Genomic DNA, 27,886 nt, shown 5'->3' on the forward strand with positions numbered 1-27,886 from the left:
TTGGTTTTGTTACACAAATAAATCCTTGTGTCTCTAAACTTCACCAATTAGCCCATTTGTTGGTCTCAGTTGTTTAATGAGTTGCAAAAGCTCAAGCGTCAAAACTGCACTTTGTTTAATAGGTGTTGTGTGCAAGGTGTGTTTTTGTTGCCAAGTGAGACATTTCCCTTCACAGAGTCCTGATAAACATCCACGATAACCCCATAAAATGGTGAATTGTGTGATGGAGACACAACTATACTGGCACCTCCATACAGAGATGAGAGTAGGATTGGTCTTCTTCTATGATTCAAAGGCTATGAAGCAAATCAGTGAATTTACCAAGGTATGCTTCTCTTCTTTCAACAAACTCTGGTCTAATACAATAATAAGAAAAACGTAAGTATTTTAAGCTTGAATGGTGATTCCTGTCACTCATACTCATTGTATACACAACCTCCTTTGTTCTTACTTATTTGAACTGAGTTGAAATGTGTCAAAAGGTTGCGTTCACACGCCAAGAGCTTATTATAGCCTTTTTATGAACGTGAACAGCAAGCAGCCTTCACATGGCATGCATAGCTCTGCATTGTACTTTTGTAGTCGTTCCAGGTAGCACAGAATAAAAAATTCCCTGGATGCCAAGTCAGGCTTTTGTACTGTTGACATATGTTTATGTGTGCACGTGCACCTGCCAGAAAGCTGGTGGAGAACATAGACGTGAACATGTGAGATAACCAAAGAAAGATGGCAAAAGGTGAAGGCTGGCCAGGGAGTGAGCCAGGCAGTTAGGGGGCCAGTGGAGGTCTGAATTCCAATAGCGTGTGGAGAATTGAGCATCCCCCACACAGATGTTCACAGTCATCACCCAGGCAATTTATAATAATATTAACTGCCGTGACAATGGGAAGAGTCAGGAGGCAGTGACATATTGGATGATAACTCTCCGAACTGGCCGGTAAGGTTATTTGCTTTGGAGCAACTGCAGGAGACAGAAGTAAAACATCTAACAAATTAATCCAGTTTGGTGTCTGATGAAAGAAAATATGACGAGGGGTACTCTTGCAGCACACACACACACACTCACTGTATCCATACTAAGTGCACCAAACTGACCACATTGCTTGCAGCTGCAGTGTAGTAAACCTTATCAGAAAGACAGACAATAACATCGGTAACATTCCTGCACTGATTTATCTCAGAGATTGAAGCTGGAGGATATGTGGAGGGGCCTTCGGAGACATCCTGCCATGGATGTGTCCTTTTTACCTGAAACAAAAAAAACCTAGGAAAAATTTTCTGTGTGCTGCCAAGTATCAAAGGAGATTAACTGAGCTTAAGTCGTAGTCAGATACTGAGATTTATGATCTGGAGAGGAGGCGACACCTGGCTGCGTCAACAATTCCAGCACATACACGGAGACACGTACACAAGGAGTTGAAATGAGAAAGTCAAATGTTTTTTGTCTTGGGTACGCTCTCATCTTTTTGATGCTTAAAATTTCCATCCGACAAAGACATGAACTTGAATCGTTATTGCACTTATTTATTTGATAAATTGCACATTTTTGGAGCATTTTCACAATAACCTCGTGAGAATGCATTAAGCCTCAGACAGAAAGAAAAGTAGGAACATTGTGCAATTGATGTGAGCGTCCCCAGGAATTTTTTATTAAATTGGAAAGTAATAATTAAGCATGCTCTGAATAGCATTCGTGTGCACGTACAAACACACACAGATATATTCATCATGGAAGTTCGCTATCCTGCATCTTTGTTTTATATATATATATATACACACACATATATATATATATATATTTCGAGAGAGGGAATTTCTTTAATGCGTCAAAGATTATTAGCAAAAGTGCTACAATATAAAGCAAAAACTTGCACTTCTGTGATGAATACGTCTGTCCACGCACCCGGTAGCATTCACACACTCTCTCACATTTCAAAATACTCTGTTTTCGCCCATCTGCTACCTCAATCTGACCCACTCTGGTCCGTGACACCCATGGTGTCTGTTGGCATGTGAAGTACAAAGGGCACTGGCTTATATCACATCTTGTTCGGGCCTCATGTCTGCTTTTAGCTGTAGTTCAGAAGCAATAGAGACATCGGCCGGGTCAGTAGGGGGAAAACAGAACAGATGTGTGCGTTGTGCAGATGGGTCCGGGTGCCGGATGAAGCAGGGCCTGGGGGAGGGATTGACTGTGAAACAGGGCGGGGTTCGAGTTTGATGCAGGTGGGAGAGGGAATGGGGGCAAAGATGCCATGGCAGCAGCGGCGGCAACAGAGAGCTGACGCTGGAGGACACAAGACGCCAGAGGCTTGGTCAGATCTTGGTTCTTTTGTAAAGTCAGCCTTATCTGAGGATGAAAGACAGGCAGACAAAGTAGTATCAAGTTGATTGTTTTTCCTGGGAAATTAAACAGTTTAAAGTAGGAAAGTACAAGCTGTTCCATTTATCACCAGGCATTTTTATTAATAATCCACTCTCTGTTCCAGTGAAATCCTGCCCTTTTGTCCAACTCATCATGTCAAGGGGTTAGAATTCAGAAAATTTATTATCCTTGAGCTATTGCTGACTATTTGTTTCACTGGCAGTAGGGAGTGGAGCTTCCTGGAAGAACAACATGAGGATCAACTCATGTACATAAAACAAAATGATGAGGGGGTGAAAGTAAGTCAAGCAATAACATGGTACTCACTGCCTGGAAACTCTGGTGACGCTGGGTGAGGGTGTAGGGGCTGAATTTAGGCTTGGCTGGTTTACCTGCCGCTCTATCCTTGTGTCTCCTGCTGCTGATGTGCTGGAGTCGAGGAAAGAGACACGTAGATAAGCACGCAGCAAAATAAACCCACACAGACACGGGCTGCAGCAGAAAGATGGCATGGGTGAAAGAAGAAGATGATGCTTGGTAATCTGAATAATGTGAAAAAGAAATTAAAGGCAAGCAGGAATCAAAGCTCCTATTTTTGGCAATTCAGGCAGACTGTTTGTATTTTGTTGACTCTGAATTTGAGACTCCAAATATTTATGAGGGGCGGGTTAGGAAATCTTTTAAAATTTGACTGACAAGCACAAACAGATGGCTGTGGCCAACGCGCCACACAATCAGCAGCAAGCTGCTAAATATTCATGAGCACCTGGCCAAAGTTAACTTTTAAACAGTCGGCGGTGAAGACCAACGCTATGCATTCACATCACGAACAGAGATGCTAACATCATATTCAAATGCTCAGTGAAATAGCAAAGGCTTAGTAGCTTTGTGCTCTTTATCTTGAGGGATCTGTGATTTTAACTCACCTGCAGCGACAGGTGTGAGCCGTTCACACTGTGATTGAGAATAAAATTTGCATGGCCCTGAGTTTCCCGTCTTTAATGCATGATGGATAAAGTGACGATGGATCGCGGTGGCTTTGTACTTCCTGAACTCTTTGAATAGCAAATCTGTGTGACAGCTGACCTTTTAATAACTTTACATGCACAAGAGGAACTAACCAGTAAGTTAGTGCAACAGTTAGTTTTCTTATGTTACCTTCCATTGGTCACTCCCTGAGGGCAGGAACAAAACAACTACTGGCAATCAGTGTGCAATAAAATAAGGTCATTGCATGCGTGACTGCGAAAAGCAAGGGATCACTTCTTGGATAAATCTAATTAAATAAATTTGCTTTCTTCCTTAAACCATACAATTGAAGTTTTGCTTTACATTATATCATGTGATTCCTGTAATGACCACCAGACACTTGTGCATTGCAATGTGCGTTAAGATAAATATCTAATCAGCCAATCGCATGGCAGCAACTGTGTGCATTTAGGTATGCGGAGCTCAAATCATCTCAAACTGGTTTCATGGACATGACAAGAGTTGTACTCAAACAACCTCCACAGTCACCAGATCAAAATCTAAAAGCACACTTTTGGGATGTGGTAGAAAGGGAAATTAGCATCATGGATGTGTAGCTGGAAAATCTGCAGCAACTGTGCACCTGACCAAAATGCTTCCTGCAGCTTTATGAATCTATGCCATGAAGATTCAATTCAGGTCCAAACACAAAGCGAGTCTAATCTGGTACTAGCAAGGAGTACCTAGTAAAGTGAATGTATATTTCTCATCATGTGAGTAGTTTTTCATGAACCATCTCTGTTTTTTTCTTTTTTAGGTAAAAGCAAATGCAGCGGAATATTAACATATATATACAAAGTTTTTTGTATTAATCATGTTGTAATAGTAATTAATTGATGTTTGTATTAAAAATCTATAAACCACCTTTCATGGTAATACATTTTTAAGATTCTATATAATGTCAAACACAGAAGTGCTTTAGCCATGATATAGATATATTACAATATATATTAGCAATAATATAGATATGTAAGTATATTACAGAAATGGGTCTATTATGGTATGTTATAATGTACACGGTATGAAGTATGTTATGAATATTCTATAACTATAAGTATGTACAGGCTGTAGTGAGTACAAGCTATGTACAGGCTATGAACAGGATATAAATATGAAATAAAAAACTTATTGCACAGATCACCTGTTTGAGCTGAGTCTCAGAGTTGATGTGCACATCGCAGATCTCACAGTGGAAAGTTTTATTCTGGAGTCCTGTCGATGACTCAGATGGTGCAGCCATCTTGCCTTTGACCCTCATCCTGGGGAAGGATTTGATGGCTCCATCGCCACTTCTGGCCTCGAGCATGGTCTTGTGCTTGGTGCCTGAGCAGATATAAAGTCAGATCAACAAAGTATAGAAACACGCTTCATGTGGGCAAAGTCTGGCCGTGGCAGCGACTGCCTCTCACCACTGTTGTGGGCCTGAAGCTGGGAGGCTGAGTTGACAGCCACCTTGCAGAGAGAGCAGTACAGAAGACGAATAGCTTTTGCTTCTTCGGTCTCCTCTCCTGGAGCTTCTGCCTCTCCATCTTTTGGTGCCTCTTTCTCTGTTGTCCTTGAAATGGGTGACAAGGAAGGGTCAGAAGGTGCTTTCACAGTTTCAGTGGAGCCACTGGTTGATGGTGCCATTTCTGAGGTAGGGTTCAGCGATGAAGGCTCTAAAACAAAGGAGGGGAAAGTAAGGTTATACTTTAATATTTGACTGTTTGGATATTCATCGTCTGGGTAGATATTCAGTTCTTAACTGTGATATTTGAATGTGCTTGCTTGAATGTGTATTTTTTTTCTGTAGACTGAAGAAATAAATGGATTTGTGGTGATTTAGTTAAGACACTGTAGCCATCTTAGCAACATAATTTCTAGATTTAGTACACATTTATCAACTTTTATGGCCAGTGAAGAATCTCAGTCTACGAGGTCTTGCTCTCCACGGCTCGCTCTCCCTCGCTCTGTGCTCTGTTCACAGAGCGGCACAGCGCAGCAGCACCTTAAAGCTTTTAAACTTACGCGTGTGGTGATTTTGTCAGACAGTGTTGGGGTATTAAATTCAGATGGGAAACTTTGAATTTTTTCTGTTGATTACTGCTGAAGCTTCAAAGCCCCCCCCCCCCCCCCCCCCCAAAAAAAAATGCATTAGGGAAAATCCTGTTGGCAAGAATGAGCACTAAGGAAGACAAACGTGAAGATTTTTCCACTTCTATGAAATTCCTGAATTCTTTATGATAAGAGAAAGATAAAAGCTCAGCAGGCTACACATGATTATGAGCTCCATCAACCTCTCTAATCACACTAATAATCAATGATTTCTCCTGAGTTTCTGCCTCGCGGCACTTAAACGGACACTTTTGTATAGAGATGATTTGACTCTGTTATCTTTTGTGGTGCCCACTTTCCCACAGAGGAGCGTGTGCAGATTTAAGGATTCACTCTCTGTTAATAATAATGATTATTAGCTCTGCCTCACTGAGTGGGTGTCTGTTTGTTACCACTGATTCCCCACTCTCTCACTAAAGTAATCTTCAGAGAGCGCTCCTGCTTCTCATCCACTTCCTCGAAACTCTTGAAATGATCATTCACCCTCTCACTTTCTCGAAAACAAACTCTCCTGTCGGCGTTGTCAAGAATATTTCTTCAACCTCTTTCTTCTTTAGCTGTGGCAAAATGCATTATTTTCAATCCTTAAACGCCCACGCATGTGCAAAAGTAGCACATCAGCACTGGCACAAATATAAACAAACGCTGGAAAGCAGTCTGTGCTTTGACACGCCGCCACACTTGCATGCCTGCAGACGCACATGTGCCCAAGGCCCTTGAGCAAACGTACACTCATACATAGTGGAGGAGAGCTACCCACAGATCATATTCAATGCATTTTCAATGCTCTTTTGATCTCAGGAGACCACTGAATGAGGTCAGAAAATGTAGACACGAAGAAGAAGCAGAGGATAATGCCCAACCTTTAATCACTTCACCGTGCAACCCAAAGCAGCAGGTGGTTTATCACATCAAAGAGTTAAGGTCGTGACTAGAAAAAGAAGGTCTGAGCCGTGCATTCATATGGCTAACGGTGTCATGCGCGTGATGTCTGTGCACATGTGTGCATGCATGGTTGCAGAAATGCACTCACCTCCTGATGTTGTGTCAGAGCTGGAGGGCCGTGAGCACGATGACAACAGGACTGCAGTTTCCTTGGAGACCGGTTCACAGGTCCTGATCTTTGAATCTGGGGCGTCCAGAGCTAACAGCTTTTTCGCATGCTTCGTGCCGGTATAATGGGAGGACGCCTGAGCCTTGATGCCCAACAGCAAAAGAAAAAAAAAAGATTTTGCTTCATGCAGTAAAGTGGCTATCTTTACTTTACACAACAATGCATGACTTGAATATGAATGGAAAAACTGCAAAAAGCTATCATTCTCTGACTTGCTTACTTTTGCCAGTGTAGTAAGTAATTAAGTGGTAAGTCGTTAAAGTAAATAAGTGCAGCACTATGTGCACTTTTTCCACATTTTTACAAAGATTTCCGTACAATACGTGACAGTACTTTGCAGTTGTTGAGTTGCTTTCTTATGAGTCATGCTATGGCACAAATAATACAAAATGATACAGAATTTTCTACCAAGATCAAATATCAGGGGAGTTCACATTTGACCCAGTAATTAAGTAAGAAAGCTTTAAACCTTCAAAACCAGTAAGACAGCCATGTGTAAGGGCAGGTCTTCTCTGTGGTTCAACTGTCATGTAAGGGTGTGTGTGAGAAAAACAAGCGCACCTTGAAAGACAAAAAACTACTGACAAAGCATGTGTTTCCCACACAGCATCGCCCACCTCAGAGTTGAATCTAATTTTGACCAGTTAATTGAGTAATCTGATATTCTTGCAAAAGAGTTTATCAATTCAATCACCCCAGAGATATTGGTTTGTGAATTTTGGAGAAAGAGTAACACATCATCCGCATAAAGGCTGATTTTATGTTCCACGTTCTTGCATTTTATGCCCTTAATTACTGAATTCTGTCTAATTGCTGCTGCTAGTGGTTCAATAAAAATTGCAAATTAATTGCTCCTTCCATAATTCCTCTTCTACACCACTGCAATCGGGAAATATAAAATATTTAGGTATTAATGTTTCTCCCAAGCTTGCAGATCTAACTAAATTAAACCATATCCCACTTTTAAAGAAGGTAGAAGATGATCTGGCTAGATGGAAATGTCTACCCATATCACTCATGGGAAGGGTTGCCGCTATAAAAATGATGGTCTTACCAAAAATAAATTATTTATTCTCAATGATCCCAACTAAACCGCCACAAGATTGGTTCAGATCTCTAGATTCATGTATGTCCAAATTCCTTTGGAAAAATAAACCCCCACGTATAAGCTTAAAAACACTACAAAAGACCAAGGATAAAGGAGGACTAGAACTGCCTAACTTTCAGCACTACTTCTTAGCCAACAGGCTTCAGTTTATCTCAGGATGGCTAAAACACACCCTCTTAGATGAACCTTGGCTAGATGTAGAACAAGCACTCTGCAATAATCTAGAGATCTCAGACCTACCATTTATCAGCTCAAACATCCAACGACATGAATGCTTTAAAAGCATCAACATCAGCTCTTCTCTGACAGCATGGTGGGAGTTTCTAAAATTGACAGCGTCTTCATTAATCCCATGCAAACGTACACCTATCTGGAACAACCCTGACATATTACAAAACAATAATATGATAAACTTTTCAGATTGGAGTGATAAAGGAATCAAATATTTAGAACATATACTAGAAGGAACAGAATTTATTTCATTTGACGGACTAGTTACACAATATGGGATCAACAAGAAAAGATTTTTAGAATATCAACAAATTAAATCCATAGTAAAAAAGAAATTTAAACCGGGTCAAGTTGAACTACAAACACCACCAAGTGTGGTTCAATTTCTTACTCTTAAACCCCCCAAATTACTATCCAAAATATACAGAATGCTTTCTAAAACAGATGAATCAATATCACTTCCTATTGCAAAATGGGAAGCGGATTTATCAGTTAACTTAGACCTAAACTTCTGGTCTCAGACTTGCTTAAAAACCTTTCATCTAATTAGAAATCCCAGTCTTCAATTAATTCAATACAAAATATTACATAGAGTACACTATACAGGTCATCGGATGTTCAAGATGGGCTTTACGTCTACCAACAACAGCTTACACTGCCAAACCAATTCACCGGACAATTATATCCACGCTCTTTGGTTCTGTCCACCAGTTCAGAAGTTTTGGCGCGAGATATGTGAAGACTTATCGAAGTGTCTGAAATGTAACATTCCAACTTCCCCCTTAGTGTGTTTGTTGGGCAGCTTAGATAATGTCACTTCAGAAAAGAATATCGCCCATATGGTTTTCACTGCCCTATGCATAGCCAAGAAAACAGTCCTCATGAACTGGAAAAATAAAAATAATCTTAATTCTAACCAATATAGAAATTATCTATTAGATTACATTAGTCTTGATACAGCCTCTGCCACCACATCAGATCAATTGCTCTGGGCTCCTTTGATCAGCTCCATCACCTAGTGGGGGTGGGGGGTCATAGTTTGGTCCCGCCTTCACTGTTGTGATTGGTGTGGGGGTAGGGACAGGCTTAGGGCGTCGGGGGGTTCCCCGGAGGCATCTTCCTTGGGGGGCTCAACCCGGGGTAGCGGTCATGTCCGGTTAGGGGCTCTGTTGGCTCTCCGGTGACTGTTTCCTCGCGGCTGCGTGCAGCGGGGCTAGGGGAGGGTCTGTGCTGACGGACGTGGGTTACTGACCTGGTAGCCTGGCTGGCCCTGGGTGGGTCCGGGATGGGCGTGAGGTTCTGGGGGCGCTCCGTCTCTGGGCTGGGACCCGGACCGGGCCTCGGGGGCTTGGGTCCTGGTTGGTGTGTTGCCGGGGTTGTGGGCGGGTGGGTGCATGGGGGCCCAGCCCTGGAGCAGGGTGCCGCCGGTGCGTCGAGCCACCTGGGGGGCTCTTCAACTGGTGGGGGAGATTGTCACATCTTGCAGGAGCTTTCCTCTCCTCAGGAGCTCCCTCTGCAGGAGGGGGAGATACAGGAGAGGTGGAGGAAGATCTCAGCCTGGGTGTTTATTGTCTTATGTAGTCTGGAAGATGAGTGGATGGTGGGGTGGGTGCAGTTTTCTCTGTGGTGGGGTTGGGTGGACTGTCCCGGGCTCTGTGGGGCCGGGCGGCGCTGCTGCACTGGGCCCGGTCTGGATGGGCCTGGGCCCCCTTTCCCTGGCGGGTCGCGGAGTACGGGGGTGCCTACTGGGGTCAGCGGGGGAGCTGGCCCCAGGGAGGGGTCACTTGCCCCTCCCTTCCTTCCCTCCCCATCTCCAGCTGCCTCCCTCTTCCCGCTCCACCACAACCACCCACACATGCAGGGCCTTGGAGTAGGGGTATGTCACCAGGGTGCAGAGGAGGCTACCCCCCCCCCCCCCCCTCTGTCCCCTTCTGGCTGCCTCTGCCTCAATTTTATCCCACAACTTAGACATTCACATTACTCACACTCTCATTACACATACATATAGGATCTTGGGGGTGGGCACGATACACGGAGTCCAAAGTACCATCAGGGTGTACACCCCACCCCTGGCATCGTTGCCCACCTCTCAATTTTAAATACACGTAGACATTGAGGGCTAGCAGGAGGGACCATGCGCTTACCTGCTGCTCTCTGGCAGGTAGCTCCATGCCCTCCTGGGTTTTAAATGCACCTTAGAACACACATGCATCAACATTACAATGAGCGGGTGGAGGGAGGTTTGGAGTCTTCTCTCACCCCCGTTCTCTGCGACCTGCTGGAGGAGGAGTTGGCCGTCCGACTGCGGTCTGGAGTGTGGAGCCTTCCTGCTGCTGCGGAGTCGGGGCGGTCTGCCTCCCCCCACCGCAGGGAAAAGGGAAACACCACCTGGGTCTGGGTGCAGTTCCCCCCTCCAGGGGCGGGGGCACCTAGACCCGGTTTGTAGAGTACGCTTGGGGAGTGTGATCGTGTGTACAACGTCTCTTTATGTCTGTCTCCACGTTGGTTGAGTGTGGAGTAAGTGCATATGAGAGCATGAGGGTGGGAATGGATGTTTGTATCTGTGTGTGCCTGTACGTCTGTGTCTATATGTCAGGTTGGGTGTCAGGCGCCACCTCTCTGGGGACATCTCAGGCCCTCCAAGGTTTGGAGGCCTATCTCCCCCTACCACCACTTCCCCTGCCAGTGGCGGACCCCCTCAGACATCGGTGCGTTGGTGGTTCTTTGTGTCCGGGGATGGGCGTCCAGGTACACACCGGCTCACTCCTTGGCGGCCGCTTATCGGGGCCTGGAGTCTGGGGCTCGCTCGGGCCACTTCGGAGGTGGGGTGCCCCCGGCCTCTCGGCCTGGGGCTCGGTCACTCAGGCGCAGCTGGCTGCCGGCGGAGCTCACGGGCGCGTCACTGCAACTCCCCCTGGCTTCTGCTCCGCGGCTGCTGAGTGAGCCCTCATCTGGGACTCTCCTCAGCTCTTACTGGGACAGTGGCGCAGCTGCCCCTCTGTTGGTCTTCCTTGGTCTCTTGTGTTCTGGGGGCCTCTGGATGTCTGGAGTTTTGATCTCCTCCACACCTGCTTCAAGCCCTGGAGGACGGGGCTGTGGCCCCCCCACACCCTCTAGCAGATTATTACATGAAGGAACCTTTTAAAAAAACAAAAAACAAGCGCGTCCATGCTCACAGGTGTACACACGGGTGATCACACCCACAAACTACACCCTTTTTGGCTCCTACCTCAAAGCACACAGTGTTCTGTTGATCTTATGTGCTGCACAATAATGTTTAACATTTAGTATTTACTGTCATATTCCCATATATCATTGTGATGTTGTTTATTCTATTACTCTTGTTCTCTTCTGCTTGCTTTCTTTTTTCTTTCTCAGCAGGTGATCCAGGTGATTGATATATGCATTTTTTTTTCTCTGCCCGTTCTGTTGGTTTTTGTCTTTTGCCCTTCTCCCCCGTCCCTCTTCTCAGCTGTTTCTCTTTCCCTCTTTCTTTCTCCCCTTCTTTCCCCCAGTCAAGTCTGTCCCGTATTCAGTAAGTGAAAATAAAATAAACAATAAAAGGTGAATCAAATGGACCATTACGGCAAGGCTGGGATGGTCAGTTTGGTAAAGTAAATCCGTTGGGCATCTTTCTTTGCCTTTAGACAACAATTCTGAGGGCAAAAGAGCCAAACGGGACAGGCCAAAAAAAAAAAAAAGGAAAAAAAAGAGTTGAATCTAAGACGACAGACGCCGCAGGAACTGGGCTTTCTTATTAAGTGTGACGTTAGCCCGAAGCCTGGGCCAATCAGAGCTTTATGTATATGATCCATCTGCAACAAGGAAAAGTGAAATGTTATGTCTGAACTGGTTTTGGATTATGCTCTAACAGACTTGACTGAGTTAGGTAGTAAAAAGTGATCTCCTCTTTAAATGTCATGCTATCAGCAGGTAATTTTATCTTTTAGGACCTACTAAGGGTGTTGGTGCCCATAAACATAACAATATTGATGTTCACACATCTATCAGTGAAATCAACAACACAGCAAACCACGTGCTCTCTGCTGCCTCGGCTTGCCCGAGACAAATACCAACATATCATCTTGACTGACATGATGTAACGTGACTTAGAAAAGCTTTCACAGTGCCGTCTGTTTGGTCATTTCAGCTGGGATTAATTACACTGACACTGAACTGTTTTCATGGGATAGAACAGGATTCAAAATGTTTATATGAAACCTGTCACACCACTCTGCAGCATAACGCACTTGTCTGCTGCCCACAGGTTTTCTCCACATGTTCCAAATGGTCACGTGTGGTAAAGCTTTTTGCCCTTGTGGCCATAAGCACTCTGAAGAGCAAAGCCAATCCTGAAAAATTCAGTGCACTGTGTTTAACGTATTTTATTCACACCACAATATAGAAAACACATCAAATGTTAAACTGAGACATTTGGTATTTCATGAAAAATATAGCAACAGATCTCAAAACAGTTGGCACAGGAGCAAGAAAAGGCTGGAAAAGTAGGTGGTGCTAAAATGAAACAGCTGGAGGAACTTTTTGCTAGTAATTGGGTTAACTGGCAATAAGGCAGTAACATGAGATATCTTAGTGATGCAAAGTTTCTAATCTCTAAAACTGGGCTGCGGTGCACCAACCTGCTGAAAGATGTGTCTACAAATTGAGGAGTAATTTCAGAACAGTGTTACTCAACGTAAAATTGTGAAGGGATTGAATACCACATTATCTACATTGCACAATATCATCAAAAGATTCAGAGAATCTGAAGAAATCTCTGTACAATTTCTGAAGTGGAGGGAGGATGGATGGATGGATGGATGGATGGATGGATGGATGGATGGATGGATGGATGGATGGATGGATGGATGGATGGATGGATGGATGGATGGACAAAAAACCCCACAGAGGACTGTTGAACAGCAGCTACTCTCCTCAGTTCCCAGACATTTACAGACTGTTAAAATAAAAAGGGATGCTGCACAGTGGTAAAATGGCCCTGCCCTTCTTTCTGCACATCACTGTTGCAGTCCACTCAGACCACCTTGAAGCCATGTGCCACAGCCTTTGCTATCCATAACAGAGAAAACACAAAACCTTTTACAGGCACCTTTAAAACCTGCAGGGGTGAGAGTTTTACTCACACAGCCCTGTTCCAGGAAGACTTCATAACACCAAACGTGCAAATGGTCTTTCCAACTGAACAGCGAGAAACCATTACCATATTAAGAAAACTAAGTTAAATAGCTTTAAATTGCGTGCAGCATAATCATGTTTGTGTTACCTCGTACTGCAGATCAGCTAATGAAGTTTCAGACTTTTTCACCCCCCCAGACTACTTTTATTTATGCGTGTAAGAGAGAGGCAGTAAACCTGTCCATGCCTTTGCATATATGCGTGAACACAATACCATTATCTGACCACACAACACTGTGCACTGCTGGACATTGCTGGAAACTGTAATGAGCAAAACTACTCAGTGTAATAAAACCCAACTGGCCTTTGTGGAGCAAAACAAGACTATTACCTGAGATGAAATGTAGGAGGCCATATAAGCAGCCAAAGTGGGCTGGGAGTGGGGAGTGTGGAGTGGGGGTTTTATGGAAATCTGGTTAGTGGTAAAAGTAAAAATTTATGCATTCTTATGGGTCAGCCAGCTAGTCCTCTAACCCCAGAGAACCCTCAGTATAGCACTGCAGTGGAGATGTACCTTGTTTCTTTAGAGCCAAACCTGAACACGTTCTTCAAAAGTGAAAAACTCAACATTGGGTGTGCGTGTCTGTGTGTGTGTGTTCTCACTACTTTTCTTTGATCATCACTCTGGGCTGCTACACTGGAATGTATCTGTGCAGTCGCAAGTCTCTTATCTCCCTGTTTCCCTGCAGCTGTTTGTCTATAGAAAACTCCAGCAACCTTACATAAAAACAAACATATATCAAATGCAAAAAGTCGTAGAAATTTAAGAAACAAAGCAAAGGACTAAATCTGTCATGTAACGTGTGACAAACATCTTTATGTGAGAGTATTTTTGACATCTTTTTTATGCTTCTGTGAATGAGATCGAACAGTTTAACATCAGCTAACAGCCCGCTCGCTCCCTCCTTGCTCCACAGCCCCAAAGTTCCTGTATCTCCTCCTGACCTTCCATCACACGTTCCTCACTTCACCCCTCCATCTGCTTACCTCTGAACCCTCTCCCTTCGCCTGCGTCTGATCAAAGTCACCTTCCCGGCTCCCCGTGGAGTCACCCTCTTACCCTCCACTCCCACTCGGCACTACGATGGACTAGCACCTGCAGCAAAGTCAGTTTGCCCTTCTTACTCATTGCCTCTTCAGTTTTGTTTTGCACAAACACTCGCACAAATACATATATCACATGCAGAAACAAATCTGCCACTGTGAGCTCATGAAGAGAAAGGAAAGCAGTACATTCAGTGGATTGTACACTAAATAAAGGCATCACATCCACCACACAGCATCAATTATATCCAGCATATTCCCTCCAGAAACCTCCTCGCACACAGGGTGTCAGCATGTCAGACATGCTCTGCTCCAGGGAGTCAGTTATGGCTGAAACATATGGCCAAGTGAAGTAAAGCAGACTTCTAACTTTATAATGATGAATGCTCCTGGATTTACACTGTGTACCAGCATGACAGGTATGTGTGAATGTCTGACGTCAAACACCTAAAGGGAGTGAGTTCTGACGAATGAGCTGCTGCTTTTGGGCTCTTTGTCATTTCAATTATTTTATTCTTGGAAACAATATCTGGGTTTTTTTGTTTCCAAAACGAAAGAAATAAAAAGAATGCGAGCCAACCAAGCTTCTGAAGTCCAAGTTTTAAAAGCAGAGGTCCCTGAATCACGACAAGCATCCGCACACATGCCTGCAACCCTGTAGTCATGACAACGCACATGTGGGCACCAAACAAACTCCTGTGCAGAGTTTAATGGAGGCCAAAGCACACAAGTGAATGCACTGCTTACACACAAATACACACACACGAAGAACCCACACATAAAGAGACACATTTCAGAAGAAAACACAGGCCGTCAGAGTTCAGCTGCGTGCCCACTTACTTCACACCCACAGGTTCGATTCAGAGGAGCAAGACAATTCTCTGACAAAATACGTTCTAGACGATATTTTATTTTCGTTCAGCTCATTCCAAACACTCAAAAGCAACTGAAGGATATGGGGACCTCAGAGGTTTAATTTATTTAATAAAGACAGCAAAACCGAAAGAGTTCAGCGATTCACAAATGAGATTATGTCTGCATAACCCAGAGGGAGTACAGCAGGATTAGTTCAACTAAAATGACAAAAGAGAAATTAAAATGCTCTGAATTTTTTTTTTTAAAGTACATCTGAACAGATTTGAGAAGAAAAACTAAAATTAACACATAAGTATTAGAAAAAGATATCCAAACTTCATTTATAAATTATGTTAGTTTGTTTCTGCCACTGAAGAAAATTTTAGTTTGTTGTCCAAAGTCAAAATTTAAGGTTTGTACCTTCGAATTTCAACTTAACATCTCGATTTTTGTTACATTTTGAGATAGTGAGCAAGTTGAAATTTTGAGATATTCAGAAATTTAAAATTATCTCTGTATGTCAATTATTTTTTTCCCAGTGGCAGAAACAAGCTTCCATAACAAATGATAATAGATTGTAGAGGTAGCTAAAATTAAAGCTAAAATTTTCCAATCCAAAATTCCAATCCAAGCCGTGTAACGTATACGCACAATTCAGCCTCGAAAAACAGTGAAAAAAATGAAGTGACCATCAAGCAATGATGAATTGGTCATGATGTTTCTAAACAAGGAAAGTAAGAAACTAAGATTCTGGGTTCATCTAATTCTCACAAAAAGACAGCAGCAGGGAGAATTTTATGGTTTGATCCAGGAGTTGAAGCTTTACCACGACTGCTTTCGTACATATTTCAGGATCTCAGTGGGGCCATTTGAGCTCTTGTTGGCAGAGTTGGGGCAGAGTTTGAGGAAGGAGAGAAATAATTTCAGAGAATGATTGACCTGGAGCAGCATCTAGCAGTGTGTCTGTGGTATAATAGAATATTTTAATATTTCCATCTCAAATACATTCAGTACTGGTATTAATTTGAGTTATGAGCGCACATATTGCCAAATGCAGTGATTGGTCAGATTTGGAAAAATAAATGCTACAAAACATCCAGTGAAATTACATGGTCGGTAGGGTTGCCAACCGTCCCTTAAAAAACGGAATCGTCCCGTATTTCGAAACAAAAGTACACGTCCCGTATTGAGCTAATAAGGGACGCACTTTGTCCCGTAATACAGTGAGAATCAAAAGTAGTCTATAAATGTTTATGGAATTAACACTTTGTTTGAAAACATAATTCCCAGCCCCTCTCCTGCTTTGTGACCAATGAGCTGACACCACACTTATGACAATTCGAGTATAACAATTCAGATTACCGCTCATCTCATTGGTCGAGGAAAGGTCGCTTACAGAGAAAATACCGGAAGACAACAGATGACCACAACAAGAAGCATGGCCAACAGGGAAACAAACGCCGACACTGCGGTGCAAGTCTCGGATGACAGTACACCTAAAGCTGGGCAAACACTGTGCGATTTTTTCAGTCGCGTTATTCAGCTCCTGCTCAAACTGCACAATTGACTCGCAGGGGTTAGAAGTTGGTAGGTCACGATGCAGGTCTCACACTATACCGCCCGATGCTCTGATGCGACCTGAGTGCGCACACTGTGCCTCCATAAAATGAAGGTTATAACAGAAAATCTGTCGCTCTCCCTCTCTGTCTTTCACTCACACAGACACGCACACCACCACCATCAACTTTGCTAAATTGCTAATGAAAAACATTGATCAGGCAGCTGTGACTGAGCAGCAGTGTCGATCCAACTATTTTCACGGTTGTTGTGGTCGTGATCATTTTGTGATGCCACATCGAAAAGGCTCGGATGAGCTTTCCAAAGTTCTCCAAGTTGTGCCTCCGTCGCTTGTGTCCAGATCACACGCTGCACTGCCGTGCTGCTCCATCTTTTACACCAACGTTTACGTGTTTGCGCGTGAGCAGTGAGCCCCTGTGGTGACACCCTCACGAGCGATTGATGATCGGGAGCTGGTCGTGAGGTGTTAATCACTTCTCGTTACCCCACGTATACTACACGACGCACGATGAAGGCCAAAATCGGTCCGATCACTCAAAAATCGTCTCAAAATGGGCCTAAAACCGCACAGTGTGAGCCCAGCATTAGAGCAGCAATGTTTGTTCCCCTCAGAGAAAGGGAAGAATGGGAAAAGGAAAACACCTGGCTGGGAAAAGTTAATATGGGCATGTGCAGTGAATATCAGCGCTATGTGGCCAGAAGTGTGATAATATAACTTATTTTGTGTAATAAACAACTGCAAGGATAGATGATTACAACAAATTGATGACTAATACATAAAAGTAATACATAGATGAATAATGATGATGAGTTATGATGCGTAATCATGGGAACAAGCGGGTTTACAAACAGGAGCAGCTGATTAGCATTAGAAAAGCTGAAATAATACCTCAACTGAAGCCAATTGTACTAAATGCACTAAATGTGCACTGTTACAAGAATGTTTTTCTTTCTATTGTTTTCTATTATTTTAAGTTAAGCAGGACAGAGTTCTTTTAAAGAAAGATTTACTTATATTCTCAAAAGTTAAGCATGACAGGCTTCTGTTTAAGAAGGAGACCTGTTTTACTGTGTTAATGTTGTCATTTTGAGCTAAAAATAAATGGCTAAATGATCATTTGTTTCACATGTGTTCATATCACAAAGAATACACATCTACTTAAATCAAATTCAAGTCAAATGGTTAAAAAAATAATTTCACACACAAAAAAAGAGCTAGAAAATTCACCACACTGGGAAGGGTGAAGACAACTGGGTCGCCCGGCCCTGGCCACGAGGTGTCCCTTATTTATTTTTCAGGGAGTTGGCAACCCTAATGGTCGGTGTGAATGGTTACATTAAGAATAGATGAGTCTGAAAAATATTTCTAACGAACAAAACATTTGTTTAAAGGACCTCACTCTGGAAACTGTTAGCGCACAATATGGATGAACTATTGAAGCTACTAGCTACTAACTACAGTCCCTCAACTTCTACTCTCTTTTAATGTTTCTAGTAACTTAACAGTATAGATTAAAAAATGCATAACATAATAAACTGTTAGTGGAATAAACAAAATGAAAAGTTAAACAGTTGAGGAGCTAGCTAACATTATGAATCAAAAGTTATCAATTATAAGCTAAAAAAAATAGCTAAACAGTTGAAATTATAAGCGAAACAAGGACGAAGAAACAAGCAAGAGTTTTGTCAAAACATCACTAAGCACTATTAATATCTGTTAAATAGATTAGCGATTAAAAACATTGGCTGCCAGTTATGACTGAACTGTTGACATAATGGCAAGCTAATTAGCTAATGTAAATGCTAAAATGTAATGAGAAGCTAATATTTTAACCACATATCAAATTCTCTTATCATCAGTGAGGGCATTCACTGCTTTCCTCGTCATTTCTGACAGTAAAATTACTATATGTGGGTTTTTGACACTGTCACTATTTTCTTTAACTTTACAGAGATAATGATTAGCAATTAACTGAGATAATAGCCTGTAGCTAATTGCAGATTTCAAGTTTACAGAGGTGGCAAAGAGGGCTTTTAGTGTGGAGATATGCTGGATTTTAAGTTTTTAGCCAATACTCTTTCTCTAACCTTGTTTTCCAAAAAAGGAGTTAAATCTCCAACATTACTCATTCAGCATTAAGAGTAGTGAACAATGTAGCGCTCAGTCACTTTTTACAGGTGTTACACTATTTCTGTGGCTGCCAACTGGGAGATGTGTTGAACATGGGGTAAAATCAAAGAAATGACAGAAAGAGACAAACAGGGAAAAGACAGCAGGGAGAGTATGAGTGAGATATTTAAAAACATTTTTCTGTCCGTGCTATATTAAGGTCACCCAGCAATAGCAACAAATATTGTAATATTAAGTTTCTTATTATGTGCCTTACATTTAGTAGTGAACAGAGGAGTTCAAAGGAAGGTGAAGTGGATCTGAAAGCTGCAAAAGGGAGAAAAAGCGCACAAGAGGATGAGCGAGAGGAAAGATGACAGCAGGGGACAAAGTGGAAAATACATATGAAGAGAGAGCTGAAGTGAAGAGGGCATTGGAGCACAAGCAACACAGAAAGTGGAAGGGGTGGATGAAAGCGAGGTGAAATGGGAGGCAAGAGGGCCGAGACCTAGAGCAGTGTCTCCCTGGGTGGCAGATGGGCTTTTTGACAAAGAGACGGACGCTACACACAATCCCTCACACATGCAAAATAACTGCTACACTGTGAGAGGCCACAAAAGGCAGACAAATACACTCTTTTTGAACCCTCACGTGTCTCTTCTGAGACATCTTCTAAACATCTGACAGCATATCATGGGAAAGAAGAGTAAAGACGAGGGAGGAACAAAAGCACAATTGTCAGCTCTGCTTCCGAGCAGTTATTTGGTCAGACTCAATGGAGTTATGAGCATACTCTTATAGACACAGCCAAGGCATTTAACACCTTGGATTATACGAAGAGATATCACACGATTTCCGTGTAAACCATACATCAACCCTCAGCCTGACACATCTACAGTCCTCTGGGCTTAGACTTGGCCTGCCTTGGTTCTCTCCACCTTCACCTTTCACAAACACCGGGGCAGACAGCTCTAAGAAAAGCTCTGCAGGAGGAATACCAAGGATTCAGCTCCACACCCCCCAGGTTGTGTGGAAATGTCACAGCTCTCTGCATTAGGGATGATATATTTGGAAAGGTGTAGGCAGCGTGCTCATACATCTGTGCATTGAAATTTTACTTCATGCAGGCAGACTATTCCACGAAATTAACTCCTCCGCTTGAGGCAAAACATTGGTATGGTAAAATGAACAATTTTGCTTTTGATAATAATAATAATAATAATAATAATAATAATAATAATAATAATAATAATAATAATAATAATAATAAAAGGCATGAGAGTGCAGGTGGTGAGAGCTTTGTTGCCATGACAGCTACGATGACTGACAGTACTCACGTCAGTGAATCCAGGCAACAGGTGGAGGGGGAGGAGGGCTTTCGGGTCAGGAGAGGGCTGGGTCCTGCCCAGCGTGGGACGAGCCAGCGGCGGCAGAGTGCTGTGGCACACATTACCTGAGAGACATCACAGGAGGAAGGAGACAGGCAGATAGATAAACATATGGAGCAATGACTCGATGGCGATGAGGTGGTACCTTTGAGATGATGATGATGATGATGATAAAAGCTAATAGACCAGAGCGAACCATTCTGTGCTCAAAAACTTCTCTGGTTGCAGTGTTTTGATACATTTTTTTATGCTTTCTTACATCTTTGTCTTGTCTTATTTGAATTTAAACCTTATTACATAAAATGCTTTTCATCATTTGTGTTAATGTTTTCAATTCAAATAAGATGTTGAGCCAATTTGAGTGCATTTGGGATCAGTCCAGCTATATTGTAGCCCAAAACATGAAATTTGCTTTCATGGGCTTTCTAACTGGAAAAAATATACCAATATTTGATCCTAGTGGTCTTCTCTCACTCACAGATCCTGGAAATTACTTAAATAGGCACAGCTTCTGTCTGAACAGCTATAAATCATCTTATGTTGCTTTGAAACACCCACTTTGCTGTAAACTGTAATCAAGTACAACTTCCTAAGTTCTTAGAGTGGCTCAGTGGTCAGTATCTCCATTCTAGCAACAGCAGATGGCCACCCGTCCCTGAACCTGGTTCTGCCGGAGGTTTCTTCCTGTTAAAAGGGAGTTTTTCCTTCCCACTGTTACCAAGTGCTTGCTCACAGAGGGTGGTCTGATTGCTGGAGTTTTCTCTGTATTATGGTTGGGTCCTGACAATGAAATGTGCTTTGAGGCAACTGTTGTTGTGATTTAGTGCTAGATTGAATTGAAATGGATGTCAAAGTGTCCTTGTGTAAGATACTGAACCCTTGTACATGTTTTGTTTTTGTCATCCATAAGTGAAAAATTTAGCTCATTTAGCTCAAATTTTCAAGAACTAACCATCTGAAGAAAAGAACTCAAAACTGAGAAACTAACTTTATCTAACTTATTCAAAATTTTGAGATACTTGCCTTAAATTTGGGTAGCAAAAAGAAATTTAAAAAGAGAGAGAGAGAGAAAACTGCAGAATTTGAGTAAAACTGTACTTTTCATACTTTTCTTCTTTGACTAAATAAAGGCTATGCAGGATTCTTCTACCTCTTGCTGGGGGGATGCATTGTATGCTGTAATTATGCTGGGTACAAATGCGGCCTATTATTTTCTTGACAACCTTCCCAGTTTCATTTTTCTTTGTCATTGTTTTTTTTTTTTTTTTTTTTTTTTTTTTTTTTTTTTTGCTTTTAAAATTATTTACTCAAATAAATCATTTTAGAGGGTTTTTTTTTACACATACGAGCAAGCAATCAGCCCTTTCAAAACACTTTTTGGTGACGGGGGGGGGGTCTAATCAAAAACAAACTCAAATATATGCCAAGCACGTACATAAGTGCACATGCAACCTGAAAAACAGTGCACGAGTATGTTGAGGCCATGGCTGATAAGGGTCTTGTTTGTTGTGCTGAGTGATTATAGAGCCTTATTTTCTATAGTTTGCATGTTCTCTCAGCTTGATTACAGTTTGATTTAGGACCGTGTGTAATCATCGCAATCACAATCATAACACACCCATCCGCTCTGCCATTACTCTGATTAACTGACTAAAGTCTTGTAGGGTGCACGTGTGAGTGCGCGCACGCAACGTTGCGCGATTGATCTGATTTGCTTTTGGGATGGATTACTTTAAAGAAGTTATTATGCCTTTGAGAAACACGTGACAGACTGCAGTCTGTTAAGAGCAGCGGAGTGACAATCAATAACTTGCAGGCAACGATCAAAAGCAATCAAACAGCCCAATCGTGAAACCCGTTTAAAATGCAAGTTATGAAATCTAAGAAACGCAGTAAAGTAGCTTCTGTCTTCTCTCAGCATGCTGTTACTATATTTTTGCATCTCTTTTATGCATAGACTAATATTTTCGATACTTATTTTTGCGTAAACGGACTTTAAAGTCAAAAACACCGTGATATAACCTGTGCGCTGAGTCCCTCTGTCTATACCGCTGTGCAGGTGACTGACTTCACGAAGCTCACGTCCAATCCAACATAGCAACAGGTGACTCCCTTATTACCAGCCTATTAAAAAACTAATGTAAAACAACAATAATAATAATAAAAAGCTTCGTTTACATACCAAAATACATTGCGGCACCAAGTGAGATCCGATTGTTCAGTGTGTGATAAAAGTGTCTTTCATCTCCGAGCAGAGATGAGGCTTCGTGTCTTCTGCTCCAGTCTCTCTCCCTCTCTCTCCTTCTTTCCTGCGGCGCCGATGCTGCTCCTTCCCATCTGGATTCCCTCCTCCTCCTCCTCCTCCTCCTCCTCAACTACTCACCCCTCCTCCTCATCTTTACACAATCCGTGAAGAAATCTGTCCGTGTATCTACATCTCCCAGAAGTCTGGTTTTAATTTGGCAAATACCCGGAAATTACCTTAATTGGTACACATTACCACCCAGGATTTGTGTAACCCCCACACACACCACTGCACCCTCAGTGCCAGCATCCACAAACCAACAGGCACATTTTTAACTCGTTGGAACAACAGAAATTATTTAGGTTTAATTTGAACTTCTAGTTGACACATCCACAATAAAAGTGCATGGGAAAGGTGCGCACGGGAAAGGAAAGGAGAGACCTGTGTTCCACTTATTGCTTTGGTAAGTGCTTTCCCATCCTCCTTTTCCTCTCGGGCCTATGGTATTTTTAGATGCATCCTTTCGCTCCATGGAGAGGAAACTGCACACGGACACATACAGTAGGTGAAAACATCACAGTCTGCCACACATACGTGCAAGCACACTTTAATGTGAGCTTGCAAATTCTATAATCATTCATCCTTAAAAAGAACATGGATCGCTCCTGTCTGTCTTTCTGACTTGCATGCACCCGCAAATGCTTAGAGAGCTCAGATGTACTGTATCTTTTGGCAGACTGACTTTCTTGTCCTCGAGCCCAAACATGTTTTCTCCCTGTGCCAATAAAGTGGACAACAACATGTGTTTTCCCACAATCCAAAAACTCTAGGGAGACTTATCTCAGAAAGGCTGTCAGTTCAACAAGTGCTGTCCTGAAACTACACACACACACACACACACACAGAGAGAGAGAGAGAGAGAGAGAGAGAGAGAGAGAGAGAGAGACTTTGTGTGCTCACAGGCTATTTTAATTGGTAATAAACAGACAGGCACACACAAATGTGTGATTAACAAGTGAAGCAAAAAGAAGCCACACAAACCAGGCATTAAGTGAACATAAATAATACAAAAGCGTGGCACGCAACAGGCCTCACTCGGAGTCATTCAGTAGTGTTTATTCAGTGGAACAAAATAGTGTGTGATGTGCTTGTTCGCAAATAAATGCGGTGTCTTTACACTCAGGGCGTATCTCCAGCCTGAGCCATTTCATGTGGACTGCGCCTCCATTCATGAGCCACATGGAACAAAAGCTGAGGAGGAGGAAAATACAGACATGGAAACATCTACTCATAAACTCAATTTCACGCCCCTTTTGTCACTCGCCGTGCTGCCAGGCGTTTTGTGCTCCCCTGAGAAAGAGCTGAGGGCTTTTAGGGGGCTATGTGCGCTAGCTGTTATTGCCTGTCCCATTCTTTTGCTGGAGATGGCTGAAAAGTTTTGCTTCATCTCAGTGTCACACATTTGGAAGCCCGTGGTTTCACATTCTAGTTTTAGCCACGTGGCTTCTTCTCCTCCAGTGTAGGAGTGGTGCCAGGGTGAGAAATCACCTCTGAAATATTGGCGCCAAACTTTTGTCAGGCCACCTTGAAGAAAATGGATCAGTGGAGCTGTGGTCAGAGCAGCAAAACTACACAAAAGTCAGGTGTTATGACTGAGGATAGAAGACTTTATTGTGCTAATGTGCCAGAACAGCCTTGCCTGCTTCCCACTCTCCAGATGTCATCACTTAAAGCAAAAATTCAAACTTGAGAGCAGGCAGAAAGCTCACCTGTGACAGCAGAGCTAATCTGTTAATGGCACTCCTACTTTACTTTGTTTCTGGACTCAGCTCGAAGCAGCCCACAAATAGCAGATCGATAAATAATTAATAATAGAAATAATAGCTTTACACCTGCAGCTGTTTAGCATCACTGACTCACAGACAAACACTGAGGCTGTCATGGCAACTGAGGTATGTAATATTATGTTAAGTGGACCGATGCTGAGGCTTTCAGCCTCGTTTGTGGCTGTCAACCTGTTTAATTGCATGCTGGAAAGGAATCTTGTGACCCCAGCTGGGCCTTGAGCACAGACAGCCAAGCACAACGGGCTCCGTTATGAAATTAGAGGCTTTTAAAGGAGTTAATTGACTCGAGTATATGGGGAGGCGATACAGCCAAGCACGAGGGGGCAGACAAATGTGCAAACACTAATCTAGAGAACTGAATTATAGGACGTTTTAATTCCACGATAAGCCGAGCCGAGACTAAAACACCTCCGGTCTTCAACAGAGATCGATGAAAGCACTCTTTAACAGTTTCCTTGCGATGAACTCGAGGCAGTAACCCACCTCTCTGCCCATTTTCAGCTTTCTTTTCCTCCACTGCGCCTTTTTATTTTATATTTTTTTGAGAGCACACACAGGCACCCATCAGCTCACCTCTCTTTTTGATTGGTCGCCATAACAACATCACCATGGCAATCAGCGGCATTGACTTGGATTCTATTTATGCGATGATGTCAGCTGATGTGGAAATATCAGTGTGTGCTCTTTGCTGACAGATGCGGGATGATGCAGGAATGTAGGCCGTCACACACACTCACGCCCAGACGTTGTTTTCACGTCGTGCACATTTGTAGCTGTGAACCCACACAGTAAGGCGCGAAAAAAAATCTGCAACAGGTGCAAGTTATGTATTTAATGCGTTTTTAAGCATGCCCACATGATGCTGCTATTCAGTGAAAAGCATGTAAGTGGGTGACATGCATTCAAACCACTTTATCTCTTCTTTTGCTCATTCAGGTTCAGTCTTGCTGAATGGCACTTGTACATGTGGAGGCACTAAAGGGCTAAACCTCTGATTAGTGCATGACCTTGTCTGCCACCTGCACAACAGCAAACTAGCATGCATTTCTGTATTTGAATCTCCCCCCCAAAGATAACTAAAAGTCTTCCTTAATGAGTCTAAACATCCTGCTGAATAAACATTAAAAAAAAAAACTGCTGTCACTCTACTGCAAGCATTGCTGCTTTTCTTGATTCAAAAGCTGACAATTTATTTTTCAAGTCATGTGCATGCGTGTGTGTGTTTGGAGTACTTTAGATGTGAGGAAGTGAAAAAAATCCATTTTTAAAAATGGCTACAGAGGACAGCTGGGGGTTTTTGTTCTGTTTTGTTTTCTCTTTAGATGAAATGTAAATATGAGTGGGATTGTGTTATGATTGTAGGACTTATATCACTGCTGATCATGCGTATAAACAAACAAATACAGGAAGCGGATATAAACAAGTGAAAATGAGCTCTGGACAGGCAGAAACCAAGTGAGAGACACAATTTGCGAAAGCGGGATTTGGAGAGCAGAAGAGAAACTGCAAGGCAACAGAAATGAGAGTTAAAGGTCATAAGAAAAACATAGTTTACAACCCAAACCGTACAGATTTGATGCTCCGACTTAAAACTCCAAGATTTCCCTGCGAAACAAAGTGCTGCAGGGATGGAGAGGGGGGCATCGTAAGCCGGAGATAAACAGATCCATGTTGGGGTCAGAGGTGCCATTGCACTTATCACTTTAGCATATATACGAGTCCTGGTTTAAGACACACTTTTTACAACTTACACATGTCTAGTAGCATGCGAGTAATAGCCACCACATGTTTGTGCTAAATCCATTTCTTTCCAACCATGATGAGAGCCTTACTTTCAAGGTTGGGTCAGAAACACACTGACACACTAGGAAAAAATTGGAACAATCAGCAGAAGGAAATGCTGCTTCACTGTTCAGCCCTCTTCATTCAGAAAAAATAAAGGAACCTGTATTTTTTTATTTTATTTCTTTTTTTAAAGAGATTTAGTAAGTATAAACCTTCCTTATAGGCATGGGATGAAGCAAAATTTACAGGTTTGGTGACCAGGCTTTCAACCTGTGCAGCTTGCTCAGCCTGTGTGGATTATTACACCAGATGTCTTTCCTCAGCCTATAAAATATCCCCATTCACAAGGTATAATTAAACATTTACTGCCTGGTGCAGAGCCTTCCTATCATATTTTCACGAGAGAAGCTTAATAAAAGCATTTGTGGTCATTTCACTGTAGCAAAATCATCTCCGGCAGAGAAGTCTTGCTTGGGGACACAGCATGCACGCAGCACACACGCACGCTCATACCACAGCAAAGGCTCCTCATGCACATCTGTGAACCAGAGATAGAGCACTATCTGTCCAGAATGTCATTAACTACCACCGCTGTAGATTTATATTCACTCAGTTGTGCCATATGAGCTTGTACAATTACATCCATAGTCTGGAGATCTTCTGCGAGTGGACACGTTGACATAAAATTACCAAGTCTGGGGAAAATGTAAATTAATACCCCACATCATAGGCAGCAAAGGTTGCTAACTTAATATAATGAACGTAAATGTGATGCATAGTAAGAGATGAGACAGGAGTATGAGACATGTAGGCGTTACTAAATGAATGAGAGGGGGAACAAATGTATTTCACTATAGTACCCTCGGGCTGTGGTTTCAACTTGTAACATCGGCAGTGCCATCTACAGGTTGAGAGGAGACATAGCACCTTCAAAGACCATCTCAGGACTATCATTGGGCAAGATCTGAAAACCAATCGTGCTGGTGTGACACCATCTCTCTGCCACTTGGGGAAAAACTACTACTTGACCTATACCTCAAACCTGGAGTTTTGTATATTATATTAATCTCGCCAAGCACTCCAGGTTCCTCCTGCAGTCCAAAGACATCCATGAGTTTAGGTTAACCGGGGGTCCTAAATTAACCATAGAACGTGAGAGTGAATTATTTTATCTATATCTCTGCATTACCCTGGGACAGGCTGACAGATTGTCCAAGGTGTACCCTGCCTCTTGCTTCGTGACAACTAATATAATCTAGAGCACCCTGAAATGATTAGAAAATCAATGGACATAATTCATACTGGTCTATTTCTGAAAATGCTGATCTACTGGATTTTCCTACACAACCATTTCTAGGATTCACAGAAAATGGAATTACAGCGAGAAAATATCCAGTGAGCAGCAGGTCTCTGGGTGCAAATGTCTTGTTGATGGCAGAGAAGAATGGCCAGACTGCTTCAAGCTGATAGGATGTAATAGTAACTCAAATAACCACTCATTACAACCAAGCAGAAATGCATAAAACATTGAAGCAGATGGGCTACAGCAGCAGAAGACCACACTTGGTGCCACTTCTGTCAACTAAGAACAGGAAACTGAGCCTAAAACTCACACAGACAAAAATTAGACAACAGAAAATTGAAAAACCTTGCCTGATCTGACAAGTCTTGATTTCTGCTGCGTCAGTCAGATGGTAGGATCAAAATTTGCATGGCTCCATCCTGCAATGTTGTGGTGCAAGGTTATTAAAGTTAATTTAAAATAGGCTAAAAACTGAAACATTTTGTGACCTTGGAAAACTAACTAACTAAAATAACACATATATAGAGAAAGGAAATGTTCTTACCTTTGGTACCTGTTAATTAAGCAAAAATGTATTATTAACCTGCCTGATGA

At 42.5% G+C, this 27,886-nt stretch overlaps 1 protein-coding gene across 2 annotated transcripts; it reads right to left on the minus strand.

Annotated features, from left to right (window-relative positions):
• Positions 1–1,543: 1,543 nt before the first annotated feature.
• LOC146643885 (zinc finger protein 385D-like) lies at positions 1,544–22,418 on the minus strand. 2 transcript variants are annotated; one of them, XM_085396806.1, is made up of 8 exons: positions 22,295–22,418; positions 20,062–20,177; positions 11,653–11,756; positions 6,522–6,688; positions 4,804–5,052; positions 4,536–4,717; positions 2,693–2,794; positions 1,544–2,350 (listed from the first exon to the last, which is right to left on the minus strand). In XM_085396806.1, exons 1-8 carry the CDS (start codon positions 22,302–22,304, stop codon positions 2,108–2,110), a joined length of 1,173 nt encoding a protein of 390 aa, XP_085252932.1. In that variant the 5' UTR covers positions 22,305–22,418; the 3' UTR covers positions 1,544–2,107. The 2 variants fall into 2 exon arrangements, with proteins under 2 accessions (XP_085252932.1, XP_085252931.1); XM_085396805.1 differs by lacking the exon at positions 11,653–11,756 and having other exon boundaries at positions 6,522–6,684.
• Positions 22,419–27,886: the final 5,468 nt, after the last annotated feature.

The sequence above is a fragment of the Rhamphochromis longiceps genome, linkage group LG22, assembly GCF_057381845.1.
Source record: "Rhamphochromis longiceps isolate RC_006_pf linkage group LG22, R_longiceps_female_GT1.1, whole genome shotgun sequence".
Taxonomy (NCBI): Eukaryota; Metazoa; Chordata; class Actinopteri; order Cichliformes; family Cichlidae; genus Rhamphochromis; species Rhamphochromis longiceps.

Bases quoted from the DNA above. Each gene is read 5' to 3' on its own strand.
- LOC146643885 (XM_085396806.1), bottom strand. The intron at 4,718-4,803 runs GTGAGAGGCAGT...ATATCTGCTCAG, and splicing joins GCTTCAGGCCCACAACAGTG to GCACCAAGCACAAGACCATG. The intron at 2,351-2,692 runs GTGAGTACCATG...TTTCATCCTCAG, and splicing joins GTCACCAGAGTTTCCAGGCA to ATAAGGCTGACTTTACAAAA.